The sequence below is a fragment of the Helobdella robusta genome (genome assembly GCF_000326865.2).
Source record: "Helobdella robusta unplaced genomic scaffold HELROscaffold_53, whole genome shotgun sequence".
Lineage (NCBI taxonomy): Eukaryota > Metazoa > Annelida > Clitellata > Rhynchobdellida > Glossiphoniidae > Helobdella > Helobdella robusta.
Window position 1 is genome coordinate 1,190,892 of NW_008705278.1, and position 21,949 is coordinate 1,212,840.

Below are 21,949 nucleotides of genomic sequence, written 5' to 3' on the forward strand. Positions count from 1 at the left end.
GTGTGTGTGTGTGCGTGTGTGTGTCTGTTTGTGTGTCTGTTTGTGTGTGTTGATACAGTTTAATTAGAGTATAAGAATTAATATTGTCATCTTTAGTTTAGAAGTCTCTTAGAATCACTATCTTATAGACGATATGATAGTTAAAATGAACACACACACATACAGACATACACACACGAACGACTTTTTCTGTTTAGTCAAATTAAGACAAAAAAACGCCTGACAGCAATAATATTGATTTTTTTTTGTTTTAATAAAAGAACAAAGAATTCAACTGCGTATGTTCAAGTAGTGAATATAGAAAAATATACATATTCAAAAACACACAGACACACACACAGAAAACGCACACACACACAAACACACACAGGTCTTTCGAATAATCAAGTGGATACACAAAATAAAAAAATATTTTGATGCAGTAAAAATATTTTTGCTTTAAAAATATAAACTCGTAATGCAAAAAAAAAACATTCACACATGCACACGCCCACACATACAAGCACACAAACAGACACACCACACACACACAAACAAACAAACACAAACACACAAACATGTAATCATATACATATACATCAATGGAATTGCAATCAAGAAAATCCAAAAACACATAAATCAATCAATCAATCATCGTCCAGAGACCCAGTTCTCCCGAGGTAGGACGTTACACAAACAAATACACATAAATACACAGATATATACATTAGCGCACACACACATACACGCACATACACACACATATATATATATAATCAGAATATTATAAAAACAGCATTCTAAAAACTACTAAAGAAGTAATCTACAACCCTGAATTACTCAAAAAGTACTTACCTTTAGAAAAACGCATAAACACATGTACATGTGTGTGTGCGTGTGTATGTGAGTATGTGTGTGTCTTTGTGTGTGTGTGTGTGCGTGCGTGCGTGTGTGTACTATACTATGCACAATATGTTTGTATAATAGTGATGTTACTAGATTACAAATAAGTTACTACTTAATATGGTACTGTGGTACACTGATCAGTGATTGGATCGTAAACTGGAGTTTAATGATGGGTCAATTTGAATGATTCCAATCATACGTACGATCACATATAATAATAATATTATTAATAAAAATAATAATAATATAATAATAATAATAATAAAAGCTACAAAATCAGTCAATTGTATCCATAATCAATAGCGTCCACTATATTTACATTATAAATATGTATGTGTACAAACATATACAGTGAAAATTATATATTATACTTATAATTATATAAATTATATATAAATATATAATTATATATATACTTGTTTATTTATACTTATATATTTAAGTTTGGCAAGTAGGTAAGCTATTTTCTAGAATAATTTAAAAATCATTCCGCGAACATCTTATTAAAGGCACAACATACGATACGATATAAAAATGAAGAATTGCAATCAAGAAAATCTCTCTCTCTCTCTTTCTCTCTTTCTTTCACTCTCTCGCTCTCTTATCAATGATTTCTTCTGAAAAATGTATTTAGAAAAATTTAGAAAAGTTAGAGCTGATAACATAGTTTAAACTGTTTTGGTTTTAGGGAATTGCTTGATCGAGTCATTGGCTGGTAGACTTATTGATTGATCGATTGGTTGATTGATTGATCGATTGATTGACCGATTGATTAAGCTACAGAAGCAGCCACACCGATCATAAATATCAACCCATTATAATAATATTATTTAATAAAATTTAATTAATAGTTGTGATAAACTTTACCAAAAAAAGTAACTTTTAAAAATAAAAACGTTAAATTTCCCCAAAATTTTGAAAAAAAGCGCTGCAATGATATTGTATCACAACGTGGAAAAAAAATGTAGTAAAATAATCAGCTTATAATCAAAAAACTTTATGCGGGTGTATGCTGTCTGTTTGTGTGAGTGTGTGTGCGTGTGTGTATGTGTCTGTATTCATATGTGTGTAAATACTTTACAATCGTTACAGTAACGATGAGAACATCGTTTTGATTACTATTTATTTATTAGTAATACATATTCATATGTATATAAGTAAAGTTTAAACGTTTGTTAGTGGAAATAAGTTACAAGGCATATATACATCATTTGTATGTTTGTGCGCGTGCGTGCGTGTGTGTGCGCGTGCGTGTGTGCGCGTGTGTGTGTGCGCGAATGTGTATGCTGTAGTAAGTGTGCATTTCAAATGAAGGTAATAAATAAATTGAAAGATAACGGTCTGGTCAGCATTACCAACATCTCTCCTTTCACCATCATCATCATCTTCTTCTTCATAGTCGTCGTCTTCTTCATCACCATCATCTTCTTCTTCTTCATCGTCATCTTCTTCTTCATCATCATCTTCTTCTTCATCGCCATCTTCTACTTCTTCATCACCACCACCATCAACTCCTTCATCTTCTTCAACATCATAATCAGCTGCCCCACCAAAAGTATCAAAACCCTTCAGAGAAACTACGTGCCATCAAATTCAAACTGTGCCCTCGTGACAAACGAATGGTAGAGGAGCTGTGATGAGGTCGGTCTACGTTCCAATGATCTCGTGAAACATTCACTCACGAAGTCTCGCGCCTGTTTGCTTACCTGTGTGTGTGCGTACGTGTGTGTACGTGTTAGTGTGAATGCGTGTGTGTGTGTGTGTGAATGCGTGTGAAATTGCTGTTTGGTTTGTGCAATTGTTTAATCCATTTCAAAGTCGATCCATCGACAATAAGCCATCTATTAAATTTAGTTACCAGCCTACCAAAAAATCAACCAGTCATCCAACCAATCATCCAATCAGCCAACCAACCAACCAACCAGTCATCCAACCAGCCAACCAACCGAATCAGGAAGACTGTAGCCCGGCTCGTCGGAAGTGACGATTTTAAAGATGGCGGCGAAGTTTTCGAGTTGGTGCCAGGGGGGGTGCCCGGTCAACATCTCGACCACCGAGCACCCCAGACTCCTGTCACGTGATCGACGAAAACGGAAGGTGATGATGATGATGATGATAACGATGATGATGAAGATAACGATAGCGATGACGATAATGTGTGAACGTCAGAAGTGAGATGATGTAGAAGATGACAACGACGACGATGAAGATGATGAAGGTAATGAAAGTAACATGAATGAACACGCACACGGGACAACATGGTGGAGATTATTACGCACTTTAAAAGATGATGGTGATATGGTGGTGAAGATGACTGAGTAAATAAGTCAGTCGGATTAACCATTAACCATTAATCAATTAACCAACAAACCAACCAATCAATCAGTGGACTAACCAGATGTCAGTTTTTCTGCCATAACCGTTGCCATCTAACAGTTCCGGCGACATGTAGTAGATGGTACCTTGTTTGTAAAATTGTCCATTCGTTCGTTTGTTCGTTCGTTTCGTTCGTTCATTCATTCTTTCATTCATTGAATCAATCAATCACTCAATCAACCCATCCATCAATCAGCCGATCTATCAATCAATCCATTCATCCATCCAACCAACCAGTTTGAGTCTGCATGATGGAGTTGGAGATCGTCTGGAGTCTCTTAGATGCACCGAAATCACTCAACTTCACGTTGCCTTCATTATCTCGAAGAATGTTGGCTCCTGAGTTGAATGAGTGCATGAATGAATGAATGAACAAATTAATTAATTAATTAATTAGTTAATTAATTAATGAAAGAATTAATTAACTAATTAATTAATTAAAGAATTAATGAACGACTAAGTGATGGTTGGCTAAATTGAGACGGAACTATTGATTGATGAAAAAATGTAAGGGAGTTAAGCTAGATAGACAATCATTTAAATAACTCACCCATTCAATCATCAATCCACTCAACATCCAACCAATCAATTAAATCAATAAAATGACTAACCAATCAATCAATCAACCACCCAGCCAACCAATCGAATCTAGCAACCAGCCAGTCAATCAAATCAACTATCCAACCAACCGACCAACCAACAATCAATCAATTCACCAGCCAACCAATCAATCAAATCAACCAGCCAATCAATCAAATCAGCCAGCCAACCAGCAAATCATATCAACCAGCCGTCCAACGAATCAAATCAATCAACCGACCAACCAATCAATCAATTCACTAGCTAGCCAATCAAATCGACCAGCCAGCCAACCAGCCAATCAAATTAGCCAATCAAACCAATCAGCCAATCAAATCAACCAGCCAATCAAATCAACCAGCCAATCAAATCAACCAGCCAATCAAACCAACCAGCCAATCAAACCAACCAGCCAATCAAACCAACCAACCAATCAAATCAACCAGCTAATCGAACCAACCAGCCAATCAAATCAACCAGCCAATCAAACCAACCAGCCAATCAAACCAACCAGCCAATCAAACCAACCAACCAATCAAATCAACCAGCCAATCAAACCAACCAGCCAATCAAACCAACCAGCCAATCAAACCAACCAGCCAATCAAATCAACAAGCCCATCCACCTTTCACGTCTCGATGTACTATAGACTTTTTATGTAAGTACTCCAGACCTAAGAGGACTTGCTTTGTGTAGCTGATCGTATTCCGCTCTGTCAGCGGGCCGTACTGCTTGATCTGATCTTTAACTGAACCCTTTGTATGCGTGTGTGTATGTATGTGTGAGTGTGCGCGTGTGAGTGTGCGCGTGTGTGTGTGTATTCGCATGTTTGTACGTCCACATACAACTACATTTTGCATCTTTATCAGTACGCTTGCGAATTCATTTGAAAACGATACAACAACGAGCAAACTAAATAACAAAGGATTGATAACAAAGAATGTATAAATCTATGGAAAAAAAACAAAAATTTGATAACAAAGAATGTATAAATCTATAAAAAAAAACAAAGAATTGATAACAAAGAATGTGTAAATCTATGAAAAAAAACAAAGAATGTATAAACCTACGAAAAAAAAACAAAGAATTGATTAAAAAAAATGTATAAACCTACGAAAAAAACAAAGAATTGATATTAAGGAATGTATAAAACTATGAAGAAAAAAAAACAAAGAAACATAACTACCCCGGGCATGTATTCCATGAGAATTGAGAAGACGACACCGTCGTCCTGACAGCCGAAGTACTGAACGATGTGGGGGTGCTTCACTCCTTCCTTCAGAATGTTTATCTCCTCCCTCAGGGCGCTCACTTCCTGTTTGTTAAAGGAGTTGGTGGATTGATTGATTGATTGAATGATTGATTGATTGATTTATTGATTGATTGAACAAATTTCTGGTTGGCTGGTTGATTGATTGACTGGCTGATTGATTGATTGATTGGTGGATTGGTTGAATGATTGATTGGTGGATTGATTGGATGATTAATTGATTGGTATAATGGTTGGTTAAATGATGGATTGATTAACTGGTGGATTATTAGTTCGTTGATTGGTTGGTTGGTGGATTTGTAGTTAGGTGATTGATTGATTGATTGATTGATTGATTGATTGATTGATTGATTGATTGATTGATTGATTGATTGATTGATTGATTGATTGATGATTGATTGAATGATTGATTGATCGATTAATTGATTGGCGGACTAGTAGTTAGTTAGTTGATTGATTGATATCTGGTAGGTTGGTAAGCTGACTAGTTGGCTGATTGAATTGTCAGTTGATTGATTGAATGACTGATAAATTTTACATAGTACTAATAAGAACCAACAAACAAACAGACAGACAGATAAACAAACAAACAGACACACACACACACACACATAAAAACAAACACAAACAAATAAACAAACCCTCGAGCAATGCTGTGAGTTCTTGCTGAAGATATGAACCTGCTTCATGGCATACTCCTTACCAGTCTCCATATCACAGCACAGGAAGACCTGTCCAAATGACCCTGACCCCAGCAGACGGCCACGCTTCCAACTTTTCATCAACTCTGTCAGCCATTGCAATAGCGGTGAAGGAGGTTGTGGTGAAATAATTCCCCATTGCTATATTCTCATTGCAGGCTTTTTATGGTTTAACCAGAATCAGCATATAACACCATCATCATCATCATGTCTGTCGAATCATCATCACAATCACCACCAACATTATCACGTCATAATATCATGACGTCATCCCAAAACCAATACCATTATCGTCACCAATACCATTATCATCGTCACCAATACCGTTAACACCATCACCATCAATATCAAACACCACCACCAATCAAAACTTTGAGAAAATAACTTTTATTTTTGGAATTGGGGTAGCTGAATGACTTCTCGGATGTTTGAAGATCGTACGCGATGGTTTTCCTCAACGACAGTGATTGGCAGGAGCTCGGTGGAGAGCGACTGTCCAGCCCTGGCATCTGCTTGCTTTTCATCAGCATCATTTCATATATTAATGCATTTATTTATTAATTCATCCATTTATTTATTCAGTTATTTATTAATTAATTAATTCATTCATTCATTTATTCAGTTATTTATTTAGTAAATTCTTTATTTAATTAATGCATATCATAGCAAAGAGAGAAAAAACATAGAAAACGGAGGCACAAAGAGAGAGAGAGAAAAAGAGAGAGAGAGAGAGAGAAAGAGAGAGAGAGAGAGAGAGAGAAAGAATCCATTTTACTTAACCTTAGCTGAAAAGCTCGGCTATCTATGGTCATCTTTGGCGAACCTTAGAAGGATAAATCATATTATTTTGATGAATGATTGAATAAATGGATGAATAAATGGATGAATGAATGGATGAATGAATGAACGAACGAATGGATGAATGAACGAATGAATGACTGAATGAATGAACGAATGAATGAATGAACAAAATTACTGGAGATATTAGAACTGGAAGCAAAACTATTGATTGTTACTTTGGGATTTTGTTCTGTCGGCTGAAAATGAATAGTTAACAATTCTAAACAATTGAATAACTTTGTTCTTAAAAAATTTAATGAAGGAATATATGAATGAATGGATGGATGGATGGATAAATGAACGAACAAATGAATGATTGAATGAATGCATGAAAGAACGAATAAAAAATGCACAGTTTGCCACTTTAAATGATTAACTAATTACACAGAAATAAGGAATTTGAAGATGAAAAAAATATAATCCAATCATTTCTACAAATCATAATCTTAGCCTGGCAACCAACGAATCGATGCAATCAAACAAAATCCATCAACCAATCAACAAGCCAGCCAGCCAAAAAACAACCAATTAATCCCATACAGCCACAGGTAACCAACCAATCAAAACACACCCAACCAATCAACAACCAATCACAACCTGTGAGAATATATTGATAATGGCAAAATCTCTCAACCAATCAACCAACAAACAAAAAATTACCAACCAATCCCTTAAAGCCACAGGCAAACAACCATCACAACACACGCAACCCCTCAACAACCAATCATAACTGACCGAACGCCACCAACAACCAATTTCAACCTGCGAGAAAATATTTATAATGGCTGGGGGCGGAGTGCCCTCATACGTAGAGTACTCCGAGCAGGGCACAACCTGGATGTGGAGGCAGGGATTGGTGCTGCCTCCCCACTTTAATAATTTTAAGGCGTCATCGAGATCCTTTTGACTTTTCAAGACTTGAAACACCTGTCATGTAGTGGAGGTAATTGATAATAAAGGATGGACAACAAATGGTCAGGTTAATGATGGCCATTCTGCCATGTTGTGAAAGGTGATGGCATGGAATGATGATAAAGAATGTAGATTATGACAAGTTAATGATGACCATTTCCTGGTAGGATGATGAAGAAAGCGACGATGATTCTGACGTAAAATAATTAAATAGTAAATCTTTCTTTTTAGAAAAAACTTTCTCAGATAAATATTCATCGTTATGTAACATTTGTAATAATAATATAATGAAAAAACTTATTTCAACAATAACAGTGATAAAGAAAATAATAATTTTAATCTTATGATGAAATGAAGGTAATAAAATAAAAAAAATTTTAAAATAAGTTTTTCACCTGGTGGTCCTTTGAGACAAAAATCCTCATCAATACATTTGGTCTGAATAATTTTTCCACTTTGGACAATAATTGATCAAATTTTATCGGCTGGGACCATAATATTGTCCTGTAGATAGTAATTAACTAATTATATTATTTATTAAATAATTAATTAATCAACTAAAAAATTGATGTTTTGATTTGAAAAAACTAATTTAGGTAATAACTTATTGCTTTGTCTTGTTATTAGTGTTAAAAATTTGAATAATTTTTAATACACATGAGATTAACAAAATATATAGATAACTTATAAAGACTTAGTAATTAATTAACCAAATAAAATTAAAGATAAAGCACTTTAATTATTAGAGATTGAAATATAATTAATAAATAAATAATGTAAACTTATTATTTTAAGATAAAATTAAGTTACCTCATTTCATCTTCAAACTCGAATTTTACTTTTATTTCGCTCTGTAAAAAAGGAAAGTAATAATATTTAAATTAGAAAATTGAAAAATTTATCAACAAAGTGAAAAGGTTCAACATGAATGATTCAATGAACAATAAAAAAAAAAATTCAACAATCAAATCAAAGTTTCAAACATATTTTTGCCATAATACTTACACTTATTTTATTATATATATAGTATTATATAATACACACAATATGTCTGGTTGTTAATGCTCTTATTTAAGAAATACTATAAAATTAACAAAATTATTAAATAAAAATAAATGGAAGGCCAAATAAACAAGAAAACATTACTTACTTTATTAATGTAATTTTCTTGCAGAGCTTTTCCCAAGCCATTAAAAATGACTTTCTCTATTTCCGCCAAATCCATAGTCCCACTGTTACTATTATTGGCACTGGATGTTTTATTCATTTTCATATTTATTTAGCTAATTTAATAATAAATAATTAATTTTTTATTTCAAATTCTCAATTCTAAAGTAAAAAAAAGAATGTTTTTTGTTTTAATAACTACTAATTTGTGAAAAGTGATATTAACAGTTGAATTAATTCAATTTTAAAATTATTTTTAAAAAATATTTCCCGACTAAACAAACGATTTCGACTGAAATTAGGCAAAAAAAATAATCTATTTAGCATATTTTTATTTTTAAGCACTTCAATTAAAGGAACAAGGTCGGCAGTAAATGGCAGACTCTTTAAAAAGTGTCTGACTTTGCTGACTTTGGCTGACTTTGCTTACAAAACTCGAGTTTATGCGGTATTTCGACGTTCGTTACGATATTTGAATATAAATATTAAATAATAATATTACAGTGTGTATATATAAATATATCTATACAAATATATATATATAAGGTACCCTAACATGTATATATTCTCTATAAATGATTAGGCATAAGGGTATAGTTCAGTTTTTGTTAAATTTTATTGCTATATTATTATTTATTAATTTAAATTTTTCTGATTTTATAATAATGTTCATCTTAGCATAACTTTGTTTTGAATAAAATTGACAATGGAATATTTAGGATAAATCATTTTGAGATACTATGGTTGTAAAGAATAAAAAGTTTAAATAATGAAACGTGAAGATAGACTGATATATTCTAACTAGGTAAGATCGTATAAACCCTTGAACCCTTTGTAAAATTATTACTATGGTACTTTACGATATCTTTTACGTTGTTTAGTCGAACCATATAAATAGTCTTCTTTACATTGTTCGTGATTTTCTTGCCAGACAGCCATATTGGTTCATTTAGTTAGTAATTTCTAAGTTAGGTACGCTAAAATTAAGATTTTCTTTAATCGATTGTATTTATTTTACTTAAATTTATTGTAATCGGTAACTCGATTTGATAAACTAATTAAAAGTTATTAGTAGATGCGTCATTTCTATATTCAAGTCTCATCGTAATCACGTAACTAACGCTCGGGTTTTACGTTTCTACGACTCAACTTTCTACTACGTATTCTGAAGAAATTTAGTTTGTAAAAATATTTACAAATGGCCGATGAGGAAGAATCCTGCATAATGGAGTATCGATACACGTTAGAAGATTTGACATTCAACAGCAAGCCGCACATCAACGCCCTGACAATGCTGGCAGAGGAGAACAAACATCTGGCCGCTAACATTGTGAAAGCAGTCGAGAACAGAATAAAAACTGTTAGTTTTTATGCTTCAATTTAATTATATATTTAAAATCATTTTTTCATTTTATTTCAGGTGTAGTTTTTATCTAATGGGTAATTTCTAATTTGCCCTTGATTGTCTACACTAAACTCAGACTGTCAGTTGTTTTTGATTAAGCCCTTGCTTAGTTTTAGAGTAGCGCTTATAATTTTTTCAGATAAGATTTATGGGGAAAATTATTGAAATGAGATTGTCAGATTAAAAATTAAATAATTATTAATGTTAATAATATGAAACAAATAGTATACTTTTTTATATTAAGTGTTAATGACTAATAACTTATTTTTTGTGTTTATCATGTTAATAATTTTTATGTTATTCATATTATTTATGCAATTATTTCAAAATTATTAAATAATAAATTTTTTGTTCCAGGCAATCCCAACTCAGAAACTACCAGCTATATATCTGATGGATTCCATCATTAAAAATATACCTGACAGTGACTATTTGAAATTATTCAAAAAGAATTTGCCTCTAACTTTTGTCATGATTTTTGAGAAAGTAAGTACAGTTTGTATTTTTTAAATAATTGAATTTATTCAAATTGTAAAAAAATCCTTGATAAACTGCTATTGAAATTGCATAGATAATTCACTTAAACTTTTTGAATTTGCAGGTTGACGAGAAGACACGAGCAGCCTTGTACAAACTCCGCCTAACGTGGGTCAACCTATTTCCCAACGAAACACTCTTGAGTCTAGACATTGCTATAAAGTCCATAGATCCAGCTTGGCCAATCACAGCAAGACAACCTGGAGACCCCGCACCACAACCCAAACCTTCTGCCATAAAGCAACAAACATCAGCATTCCTAACTCGAGCTAAGGTTAATAATGGCAGTGAGGCTAGTGACTTTATAGAACAGTGGCTTTTAAGCTGGTTCTATTTTTCATAATGTCAATAGTTTATATATATATTCACATGCTATACATAACGAGCATTTTCGTTTACTATATAAATTTTATGGCCAATACATCATGATGATCATGGACTAGTCATATAATTTATTAACAGTTTAGTGTAGGTAGGATTTTCTAAAGTGAAGTTGGGTCACTTGTGTTTTAATTTAGATACGTATCTGGTAGGGTGGTTCAAAAAAATTTTTTTTTAATATTTAAGTGCACACCCCCTATATTTTTTCCTTAGCTGAAAGTTAGCATGTGTGTAAAATTTCATTCAATTCTGACAATATTTAGAGGTTGCTCAATGACATTCAGTTTTTCACCATATTTAGCATATAAGCGAATATTGGTCAGTGCTACAATTTTGTGTTTAATGTTTATTTTGCAGTAAAATGAACAACATTCTTTTGAAAATCATGTAAGATTTAACAGTTCTACAAATTTATACTCAAAATAACAAAATATTCAACACTAAACAAACAGTTCTCACATGGTAAAGGCAACTTGATTATGCCAAACGAAAGTTCAGTACTGTTAATCTTTGATTGAGAAACTGAAATTAACTTGAGGCAATTAATGTACTCAGTTTATGTTTTTCTGTTAATCACTCATAGTATGTCAGACTCAAAACATAGCCGCAGCTGCTTGAGCACTGGCTAATGTGCGCTTAGAGGAGTCCGGAATACATGTTCGATTGTCCTCCACCACCTGTATCAGTTTTTGTTTCTGTATCTGTTTCATTTTTGGTTATAGACTGGTTAAAATTTGTCATGAGTGCCACAGTGCGTTCTGCAGTGTCATTAACGACCTTAAGTGACTTCACAACATTTGCTACTTTTTAAAATAAAGGAAGATCATTCCATGAGTCTGGTTCAGTTTCACGCAAGATAGCAACATCCATTCCAAGTGATAACAATGCAGCACGAGATGTACCTGATACCAGATCATGCAGTGGTTTGCTTTTCACCTGTTCCAGTTCAGTTGCAGGATATTTGACACCTCGCACACTCCAGTCAGAATCTGCTGCTTCCACAATCAACTGCTTCTCAGCATTTGCAACCTTATTTGAGAACAATGACAGCCAAACCATTTCTGTACCGAGATACCACAGATGATTCTTCAACTTTTTTGTGGCAGCACTTGCTACATTCTTGTTGATTTCAGAGTATTGTTCAATTCTGCTCAGAAGTTGCAGGTCATTGACTGGTGCATCACTGGGTATTGGGCACAACATCCATGCTGGCACATATATATGGGTTGCAAATAGGCAGATTTCAGTTAAACTTTTTGTTTCAGTTGCTGTTAGCTTGAATTCATTGCGGAACAAATATATTTTAAGACAGTAGATCACTTTGGCCATCCATCTGGCCATGTGATATGCTCCAGGAACACGGAAATGGTACTTGCCATCAGTCTGCATTGGATAACCCAGCACTAAGAAACAGAGTTCAACCAACTCCTTGTAATCCTCTCATGGGATGTATGAGCTGTCAGCTGAAAGAAAACATGGTACTATGTCAGACCGCATCATCTGTAGCAATGAGTGGTTCATCCTGTCATCATCAAGTGGCTTGTGGTTTGACTGATTTATATTTGGCCAGTAGGCTCGAAATCTTTCAAACATTCCAATGTTGGGGCCATGGCTTGGACCAAACAGAACTGTGAAAACTTCACCGATTATCAATTCATGTACATGATGACGACAAGCAAAGTGCAAGAGATTTCTATGGAGCAGTTTTTCCAGCAAAACACATGCTCCACTTGACGTCCCAGTATTGGCAGCAGTAGTATCAAAGCACATGCCTATAATGTCTTCACTAACGTCCCATAATTTGAGCAACTGAAAAGTTGCATTGGCCTGTGCTTGTCCCGTGCTTGATGCAATTTTAACAATTCCTAAGATTTTCTCCACATTACAGCCAGTCACAACAACAGCCAGTCTATCAGTTCTGGAGTGTGGATCATCATTCATGATCTTCCCATCCCAGTGAACCAGAAGGGAGTTTCTGTCACGATCCTGAAATTGTTGACGAATACTGCTGTCAATGGTTGATCGATGTTGCTGTCGTTTACGATGAACTGTGGAACGTGACAGAGATGTATCCCTGATGTCTTGCCCACTAGCTTGTGCAATGGCTGCTGCTAATACTGTGAACTTTCTATCTGACAGGTTTATTCTATCCAGTGCTGAAGCAACATCTGGCGACGACAACATATCCTGCACAGTTCGTGTTTTTTTGCTGGCACTGCTTGACAGACTGTCTTCTACTTCACTGATCTGCTTTTTGTAGTACACTGGAATTTCAATTTCATAGTTGTCCTCTGTGTCCTGTGTCCTCACTATCACTGTCATCAGAACTAGATAAATGTAGTGAGGTACTTTCTGTCATCCGCTCCTGCTCTCGCTCTTTTCTCTCTTCTTTGCATTTACGTTGTTCTGTGCGCTCTTCTTTTTTGGTCAGGTCTTTATCAATGCCACTCATTTGCATTCGTCGACTGCCCCTCTGGTCTTCAAGAAATTCTATATCTTCCTGAATTCGGATGAGCTGCATGGCGTGTTGGTGAGCAATATCAAACAGCATGTGCTCCTTTTCTTCAAATTCCTTCTCTCGTGCTCGTTGTGCTTCACTTTGTCTGTTTTTGTTCTTTTTTATTAGCTTGTAGTCATCAACTACCGACTTTACTTTTTCTACAACATGAGTATGGTAGGTTGTTGGTATTCTAGCCTTGTTCCACATGTCCATGACCTTATCTGACGACAGTTTTGCACTTTCAGGCACAGTTTTCTTTTCTACTTGATGATAATAAAAAAACATTCTCAGGAAATCACCTGTTGTAGGCAATACATTTACTGGAAGTTCACTTTGTAACTGTCCAATCAGCCATATGTTAGTCATGCTGCGTGTTGTAAGAGCACCACAGTTTGAATTAGAAGCCATTTTATACGTAGTTAAATATGTACAGTACCGGTATTTCAAAATCACCTCAAATTACTAGTAAATCGACACAGTTAAATTATGCAGATATTTATCCTATTTTACTTTTTGCTGACAACAAATATGGTGACCATAGAATATTTAATAATAATAATGCATTTTAAAATATCTAATATCTATGTTTTGAATTAAGTAAGTAACCAACTTTTGATACTTTTCCAGTTATATTTGTATTTGGTTTCGAAATAATGAATTATCACACTTTTATATAATTTTGAGATGCATGAGCAACCTCTAAATTTAATTTGATTTGTCTTATTTTTGGTTTGTAAGTTTTTAGGACCCAATGGAAACTTTTCAGAGGGTGTGTACTCAAATCAGACAAAAAATTTTTTTCCCCATTCAAATGTGAACCACCCTAGTATCTGGTCATAAATGGTTGTGATTTTACTTTATCTGTCTTTGCCCATTGTCTCGTCTTGCCCATCAACCAAGTGTCCACCACCTTTTAGTATAGTGTGACACATGCGTATGTCTCTATCTGTATATGTACGTACGTATACACATGCATACATGTTTATATATATTTCTGTAGTTATATTTACTCCTATGCATATGATGGCTTGTTATTGACTAGGTAGATATTGTATGGATGCAATATATTTATGTATATGTATTTATATACACGTACGCAATATATGTTACATATGTGCGTAAATTTTTAACCTTATATAGATCACTATATTTTTTTATCAAATTTTTATGTAAGGTTATTGTTGTTTTCAAGTTTTTTTCATAATTAGAGACTGATATGCATACATACATCGTGCATATGTATGTATGCATACAATGTATTTATTTTTTTCATGCTTCTCTGTGAGTTATTATTACTAATTGGTCTGTCTAATTGATTGATGTTTTGATTAATTTATTTTTTAATTAATTAAAAATTATTTTTTCATTAGATGGGGTAGATGTTGTTTGTTGCTTTGTTTAAAAGTTAATTGTTTCGTGATAAAGACTTTTAATCATATGTGATATTTTATCAATGATTTTCATATTGGTATTTTTTGGAATTTTTATTTGATTCTTTTAAAAGAGACAATTTTCATAAATTTTGTTTTAAATGTTCTATCTACATATATTTTATTTATATATTTTTTATTCAAAAATGTCAAAAATAAACTTGTGATAATGCTCTAGACCTCTAGTATTCATATAATTATTTTAGATCTACATTAACATTATCTTCTTAACATTTCATGACATACTTATCTATTACAATCAAATACATACAAACATGTGTGTGTGTGTGTGTGTGTGTGTGTGTGTGGGAGCGAGCGCGCACGCGTGTGTGTGTGTGCGACTGTAGCAAGAGTGTTTGTGCAACTGCGTGTGAGTGGATATGAGTATACGAAATACAGAAATTTCACTAGACATAGCTGAATTTGTATTCTTTTAAAACACAAATTAAATACAAATTATGTCTATGTCTATGCACAATGGTAGGCGATTTAATAGAGTACATTCACACATACGTATAACATACACACATTAACAACTACACACAATTCCGATACACATTAACACGTGGGCATAATTAAGCTGACACACATTTCACAATCCATGTTCAACGAGTTATTCTAACAAATTTTAATTTTGGCAAACTACAGGAAAGTTTGAAGGGAATTGTTACTGCCTCTTCATCAGACTCTGCACTGAGCCAGTCAACGTCTGCAACTTTAAACCATGGAAGACCTGCTTCAAGATTGTCCGGACCACCTCTCAAAATACCCAAACCCATGCCAACCTCTTCTGAAACTGCACCCATTGCCAAGGACAAGATGAAGGAGGAGGTAGCCCCTACAAAGCCTGAAAAAGATTCCAATGTGATTCTGGAGACTCAGGAACTGCAAGTCACTATCAAGCTGGAGAAGAAGAAAAAGAAGAAACTTAAAAATAAGAACCTCCCTGCCTCTGAAACGTCTAGCGCTACACAACTTTCCAATCATCTGATTCCAGCTGACAAAAACTTTGATATGAATCCAGTTGTTACTACTGCACACCTGCAGACAGCTCAGGCTGCACCGCCTGTAAAAACAAAAAAACGTAAATCTTCTGATAAGGTGTCAAAATTAGATCCCCGAACCAAAAAGAAAATGACTGAGGCCAGTCCGCTGAAAAAGAACAAACGCCCTTTAAAAGACAAGGACAATGATGACTTTATGGACATGTCACCTGAAAAAAAATTGGCCCTAGCCAGACAAATTAATTCTAATCTTTTTGAAAAACTTAATAAGGGTGATGACGTTAATAAGGTTTCAGCATCTGCAACAGTTATTTGTGCAGGTGAGAGTTTAAAGGTGGCAGATGGGAGTAACAACAATTGTGCCGATGGTGGTGATGAAGTAAGTACGAAGGATGAAACTCCAAAGATGTCTGAAGATCTTAGGTTGGTGCTATTGCTGCTGTTTCTTGCTTATTTAGATAATTCATAGTCAAACTCAGTTTTTGTGATTTAGTCATTTATATGGCTGTGGTGCATCAGTTTGTTTGTTTTTTGATTGCTACTGTCCTAACTGTCATCTATTTTAACAAAACTCAGATCATAATTTGATACTTTGATCAAAATTGTGATAACCACGTTTTTCACTGAATCAAAGGAAACTGTTCGGCACAGAAGATAAGGACCTGCGCTTACGACCTCCACCCCAGCCGCCCATGATGCTTCTGTCTCCTACAATTCCCTGCACCCAAGCATCGGGTTGGGCAGACTTCAAGGCCAGTCACCCCACTGATTTTCCTCAGGTCAAGTCCTCACCCCTAGCTAATAGTCTCTCGCAAAATAATCGACAGTTCTTCACAAACAACCGCGACCCGAGGAAAAATTTACTAAACAGGAAGAAGGCCCTTCTACCTACCCCGGATGTCCTGGAAAGCAACAGCAACGACAGCCAACCTGGCACCATCATGCCACTCGAAAGTTTTGAACTGTTGAACGTCATGAAGAGGGACATTGCCATGGAAGCAGAGAGGTTGAGAAAGATTTCTTGTGACACTAGCAACAGCACCCCTGTTGTTTCCGCTTCACCTGCTCTCTCTTCCGTGGCTCCTGTTCCTGACAGGGGGCAGCCAGGATTCAAAAAAGGGAGCAGTTTCATGAATGATCCTGCCAACTTTGCCGGTTTGTTAATCTTACATCACTTCTTACGTCACTCCCGTTTCTGTTTATTCCTTATACATTTTATCTTTTAATTATCTTCTATCTATGAAATCATAAATTCATTGAGTTAGATGTTTCACTTGAGTTATACCAAGCAATATTATATTAAAGAGTGTTGATAGATGATCTAATATGACATCTTTTCTTAATATGACAATTTCTTTTCAAGCTCCATCTTCATGGAGGAGAGGCTCTCCAGATACCATGATGACCAACAACAAAAACATCATCAACAGCGACAACATCAACAACAATAACAACGTCAACATCAACAAACCAGTCTCGGGTAACGCATTCAAGTCCTTTACAAGAACATTACTTCCAGCTCCTCCGAAGCTCAACCCACTCAACCGATACAACAGACCTTTCGAGAACGAAGATGCGTTCTCGTACAACGCTGATGGCTGTTTACAGCAAAATAAATATTCTGATAGGGAAATCCTCGACTACAATCACTTTGGGCCTCAACGTGAGCCACATTACGTTGAGCAGCAGCCGCAACATGTTGACAGACAGCCACAACAACGACAGATGAAACCTCAGCTCAAGGTTCAGCCAGTGCCTCAACAGAAAACTCTGCAACAGCATCATCAAGTGTTTGATCATCACCACAAGCACCACCTCTTAGCTGGTGAGTATAGCAAAGCAGAAGATGAAAGGAATCAACAGCAGCCACAGCAGCAGCAGAAGCATCAACAAACGCAGCTAACTACCACTCTAACTTCCAAACCTCTACTGCCAGCACCGTTGTTAAACCTCTTGAACATTCCTCCAAACAGACATTCTCCGCCATCAACATTATACTCAAATCCAGCTGACCTGCCCACACCATCATCTGCTGTTCGAAATTCAAATTCTCCTAACCAATCAAATTTTGCGAGAAATACAAACTCTCCAATCATCCAATCATCTTTAACCAAGCAACCGACTGCCAACGAATCGTCCTCCATTGATGTCCAATCTTTGCTTTCTAAGCTGTTAGCTAGTGGCATTATTGGAACATCGAGACCTACACAGAATTCAATTGACGACACCAGTAACAACAATAATGACAACAACAGTAATAATAATAATAATAACATCATCATCAGTAATACTACTACTACTAATAATAATAATAATGATGATGATGATGGTGGTGATGATGGTAATGACAGCACGAAAAAGAAGACTGCTAATACGACGGTACCATCAGTTTTCCCCGCCATTAAGAAGGTGAGCTTTTTTAATTGTTTGGCTTTCAGTTTATTTTATGTTTATCTTTGTTTAAATGTGGTTTTTGTTTGCTTATAGTCATGTTTTTAATAGACAGTAGTGAATAAATCTCATTAACACGATGAATTTAGATAATTTTCAGTTCTCATATAATTGCTAGCTCAGCATATTATTATTGTTATTATCGCTATTAAACATTGATACATTTGAACCTTTTGCAGACTCAAACGGTGGTGGCAGATGATGTTGATAAGGTAGAACCAACTCCAGACCTTACAGATTTCAAGATCGAGTCTTTGAAAGGGTATGTGTGTTTGTATCTTTGTCAGCTGTTTGTGTCATTGTTCCCTTTGTTGTGAAACGTATAATATAATATAATATAATAGTAATTCTTACTCTTTCCAGGAAGTACAAAGAGGTGGTCAGTTCCTTATACACTGGACTGCAGTGTTCTTCTTGTGCAATTAGATTCCCCACGACGTCCTCATCTACGTCATCGTCAGCACAGTTATCAACTGCAGAAGCTAAGAAAAGGTCGGTGGTGGTTTTTTCTATTTGCTTTCTTTAACTACATTTTTTAAGAAATTCATTTTATTCATAATTTATGTTTGTTGTAATCATTAATTTATGTTATAATATATTTATATTTACCTGACCAGGTATAATTCTCACCTTGATTGGCACTTCAACATGAACAAGATAGAGAAGACGGGCTCCAAATCTCTCAAGTATAGGTCCTGGTATCCTGATTTAATGGTCAGTTTTTCGTGGTTGTTATCTTTCTGTGGGGTTTGTTTCGGTGGTGGGAATGATGATTTTCATGCTATGATTTTTTCGATTGTGTTTGTTTGAATGTTTGTGTGCGTCTCTTTTGTGTGAGTGTGTGTTTGTTGACATAAATTAATGTGCAACAACAGTATAACTGATTAATGAATGACCCTAACCAAGTAGGAATGGATCCAGTTGAACGACAACAACATCGTCACAAGTGACTATAAACCAACAGACACAAACACAAACAACAGCACAGCGGCGACAACATCATTAACAAATGCACCATCATCTGAAGCATCTAAGCCACAAGAGTCCAAATCATTATCTGTGGTTATCGGTGCCACTGCTTCCGACTCTGCAGCAGCTGCAAACGCCGACTGCATCACGAGCCCTGTCGTATCCGATGACCACCCAGCTAACAATGTTGGTATCTTTCCTCGTGATGTATTTCATTTCGTGTTGTTGAATGTCTTGTTAATTTCTCCCATTGCTTGCATTTCTAGTTCTTATACCTGGCTCATCTTGATTACATTTGTCATTCTGCCACACCTTAATTGCCCGTTGTTATCATTTTAAATTTCCTGCTGCTTTCCGTATTTAGTTGTGTTATTTCTTCACACTAAACTCTTTCAATAAGTTTAATTTTTTCATCTATCATCAATTTTGCATGAACGACACTTCGATCCAATTTTGAACTTATCATCAGCGAAGTAGCGAAGCTTAAAATATTAAAACTTAAAATAAAATATACCCATTCAATAATCTTCTTTTCTTTCCCAGAAATGTTTTGTCTGCCACGAGACATTCGATCGGGTCTGGAACGACGACAGAGAGGCATGGTGCCTGAAGGAGGCCCTCACCAAACACGACAAACTCTTCCATCCTCTCTGCCTGATAGACTTCAAAGAGGACGCAGTCAGTTGACCTTATTTTTTCAGTTGACCTTATTTTATATCATTCATCATGAAATTTCAACTTTTGTGTAAATGTTTTATTAACATATTTGTGTATATATATGTATGTGTGTGTGTGTGTGTGTGTGTGTGTGTGTGTGTGTGTGTGTGTGTGTGTGTGTGTGTGTGTGTGTGAATGTATGCGTGTGTGAATGTATGTGGACCAATTGATATGTGGTTATTAATGTACGTTTGAAAATTTTTTGAAGTTATTTTCACTACTAATGTATGAAATGAAATGATGCCAACCAAACAGCTGACGGGTGAACGCGCTCCTAATCTCATCGACCATCAGCAATCAACTGACGAATCGATCGTCAACGATAACGAAAACAATTGTGATAATAATAATGATGATGATGATGATGATGATAACAAAGATAACGACATCAATATGGATGATGATAAGTTAGAGAGCAATGATGATGTTGACAATGATAGAGGTGCTATAAATATTAAAAGTGAAGCTGCTATAAAAGTTGAATGCCACAAAGATGATGAGAAGAATGATCTCTACACCACTAACAACAACAACGACGACGACGATGATGGTGCTGGTGAGGGTAACATCGATAATGATGACCGCGAATTGAAATCAGAGTTTCTAGTAAAACAGGAAGGAGATAATTTAGCTGGAGATGGCGATGATATTGCTACTGCTGCAGCTGCTGATGATGACAATAATAATGATGATGATGAGAACCGCAGTCACCATGATGAGGACGAACCTATGGACCATGATGAAACAGCAACGATGACGATGTGAGGAATGATAATGGAAAATTATTATCTCTAAATCATACCAAATAAATTTGCAATATATTATAGTAAATACGGTATGTATTATATATATATATATATATATATATATATATCTATATATATATATTTATATATATATATATATATCTATATATATATATATATTTATATATATATATATATCTTCAAAAATATCATCCTTCAAAAATAAATAAATAAAAATTAAATAAATATATATATATATATATTTAATACATACATATATATGTTTATATGTATATATATGCACAACTAACGAATTACCGTAGTATTAATTATTAGCTATATCATTTGGAAATAAAGTTCATTATTATTATAATAACTGTTATTATTTATTTATTAATTATTAATATTTTTTTTGTTATTCACTGATTCGTCATACTCATTCAACATCATGTGAATTCAATAAAATGTGATACAAAGACTGAAATCTATTATTGTATGCATCTCTCAAATTCACACACACACGTTTGTGTGTGTGTGTGTATATATATATATATATATATATATATATATTAAATAAACGGGGTTCAGATATAGAACCAATAAATATATTTATTCTAATATATATATATATATATATATATATATATATAGAACATTTATAAAGAGCCAATAAAATCAATATTTCATGATATATATATATATATAATGAAATGTGAGAACCTTTTAATGGGCGCTATATAAATCATCTAATAATATATACGTATATATATATATAATTTAACCCCTGAACTGTCACTATTATTTTGTTATTTGTAAAAAACCGTAAATTGAAAAAAAAATTTGGGTAATTTTCTTTGAAGCAAATTCGGCACAAACCATCAATGTGTAATTGCAAGCTGTAATCTTCAGTCACAAGGGTATAACATTTTAGACGATGGCTTAACAGTTAGTTATAGGGTTTATTTAGTTAGAAATTTAATAAAGACAACTCAAAGACTGTTCTTTTTATGAGTGATGATTAATAAAAAGTTTAAAACAAAGAGTATAATGGACAAAATGTTATCTTATTGTTGCGACTT

General features: G+C 34.5%; 3 protein-coding genes across 3 annotated transcripts; 2 read left to right on the plus strand and 1 right to left on the minus strand.

Annotated features, from left to right (window-relative positions):
- Window positions 1–220: 220 nt before the first annotated feature.
- HELRODRAFT_102572 (hypothetical protein) lies at window positions 221–9,041 on the minus strand. Its single transcript, XM_009028195.1, has 18 exons — window positions 8,714–9,041; window positions 8,374–8,414; window positions 7,959–8,067; window positions 7,414–7,578; window positions 6,788–6,848; window positions 6,592–6,634; window positions 6,196–6,327; window positions 5,748–5,895; window positions 5,027–5,151; window positions 4,466–4,595; window positions 3,496–3,600; window positions 3,281–3,347; window positions 2,832–2,955; window positions 2,253–2,591; window positions 1,609–2,232; window positions 748–1,422; window positions 549–722; window positions 221–526 (listed from the first exon to the last, which is right to left on the minus strand). The coding sequence occupies exons 8-14, from the start codon at window positions 5,890–5,892 to the stop codon at window positions 2,463–2,465; spliced, it is 825 nt and encodes a 274-aa protein (XP_009026443.1). The 5' UTR covers window positions 5,893–5,895; window positions 6,196–6,327; window positions 6,592–6,634; window positions 6,788–6,848; window positions 7,414–7,578; window positions 7,959–8,067; window positions 8,374–8,414; window positions 8,714–9,041; the 3' UTR covers window positions 221–526; window positions 549–722; window positions 748–1,422; window positions 1,609–2,232; window positions 2,253–2,462.
- Window positions 9,042–9,677: 636 nt separating this feature from the next.
- HELRODRAFT_114712 (hypothetical protein) lies at window positions 9,678–14,635 on the plus strand. Its single transcript, XM_009028196.1, has 4 exons — window positions 9,678–10,090; window positions 10,493–10,621; window positions 10,737–11,201; window positions 14,387–14,635. Exons 1-3 carry the CDS (start codon window positions 9,929–9,931, stop codon window positions 11,013–11,015), a joined length of 570 nt encoding a protein of 189 aa, XP_009026444.1. The 5' UTR covers window positions 9,678–9,928; the 3' UTR covers window positions 11,016–11,201; window positions 14,387–14,635.
- An 825-nt stretch (window positions 14,636–15,460) lies between these two features.
- HELRODRAFT_179365 (hypothetical protein) lies at window positions 15,461–20,889 on the plus strand (the record flags this gene model as incomplete). Its single annotated transcript, XM_009028197.1, has 10 exons — window positions 15,461–15,463; window positions 15,632–16,410; window positions 16,622–17,142; window positions 17,351–18,396; window positions 18,618–18,700; window positions 18,802–18,930; window positions 19,056–19,152; window positions 19,348–19,593; window positions 19,951–20,085; window positions 20,380–20,889. 10 exons carry the CDS (start codon window positions 15,461–15,463, stop codon window positions 20,887–20,889), a joined length of 3,549 nt encoding a protein of 1,182 aa, XP_009026445.1.
- Window positions 20,890–21,949: the final 1,060 nt, after the last annotated feature.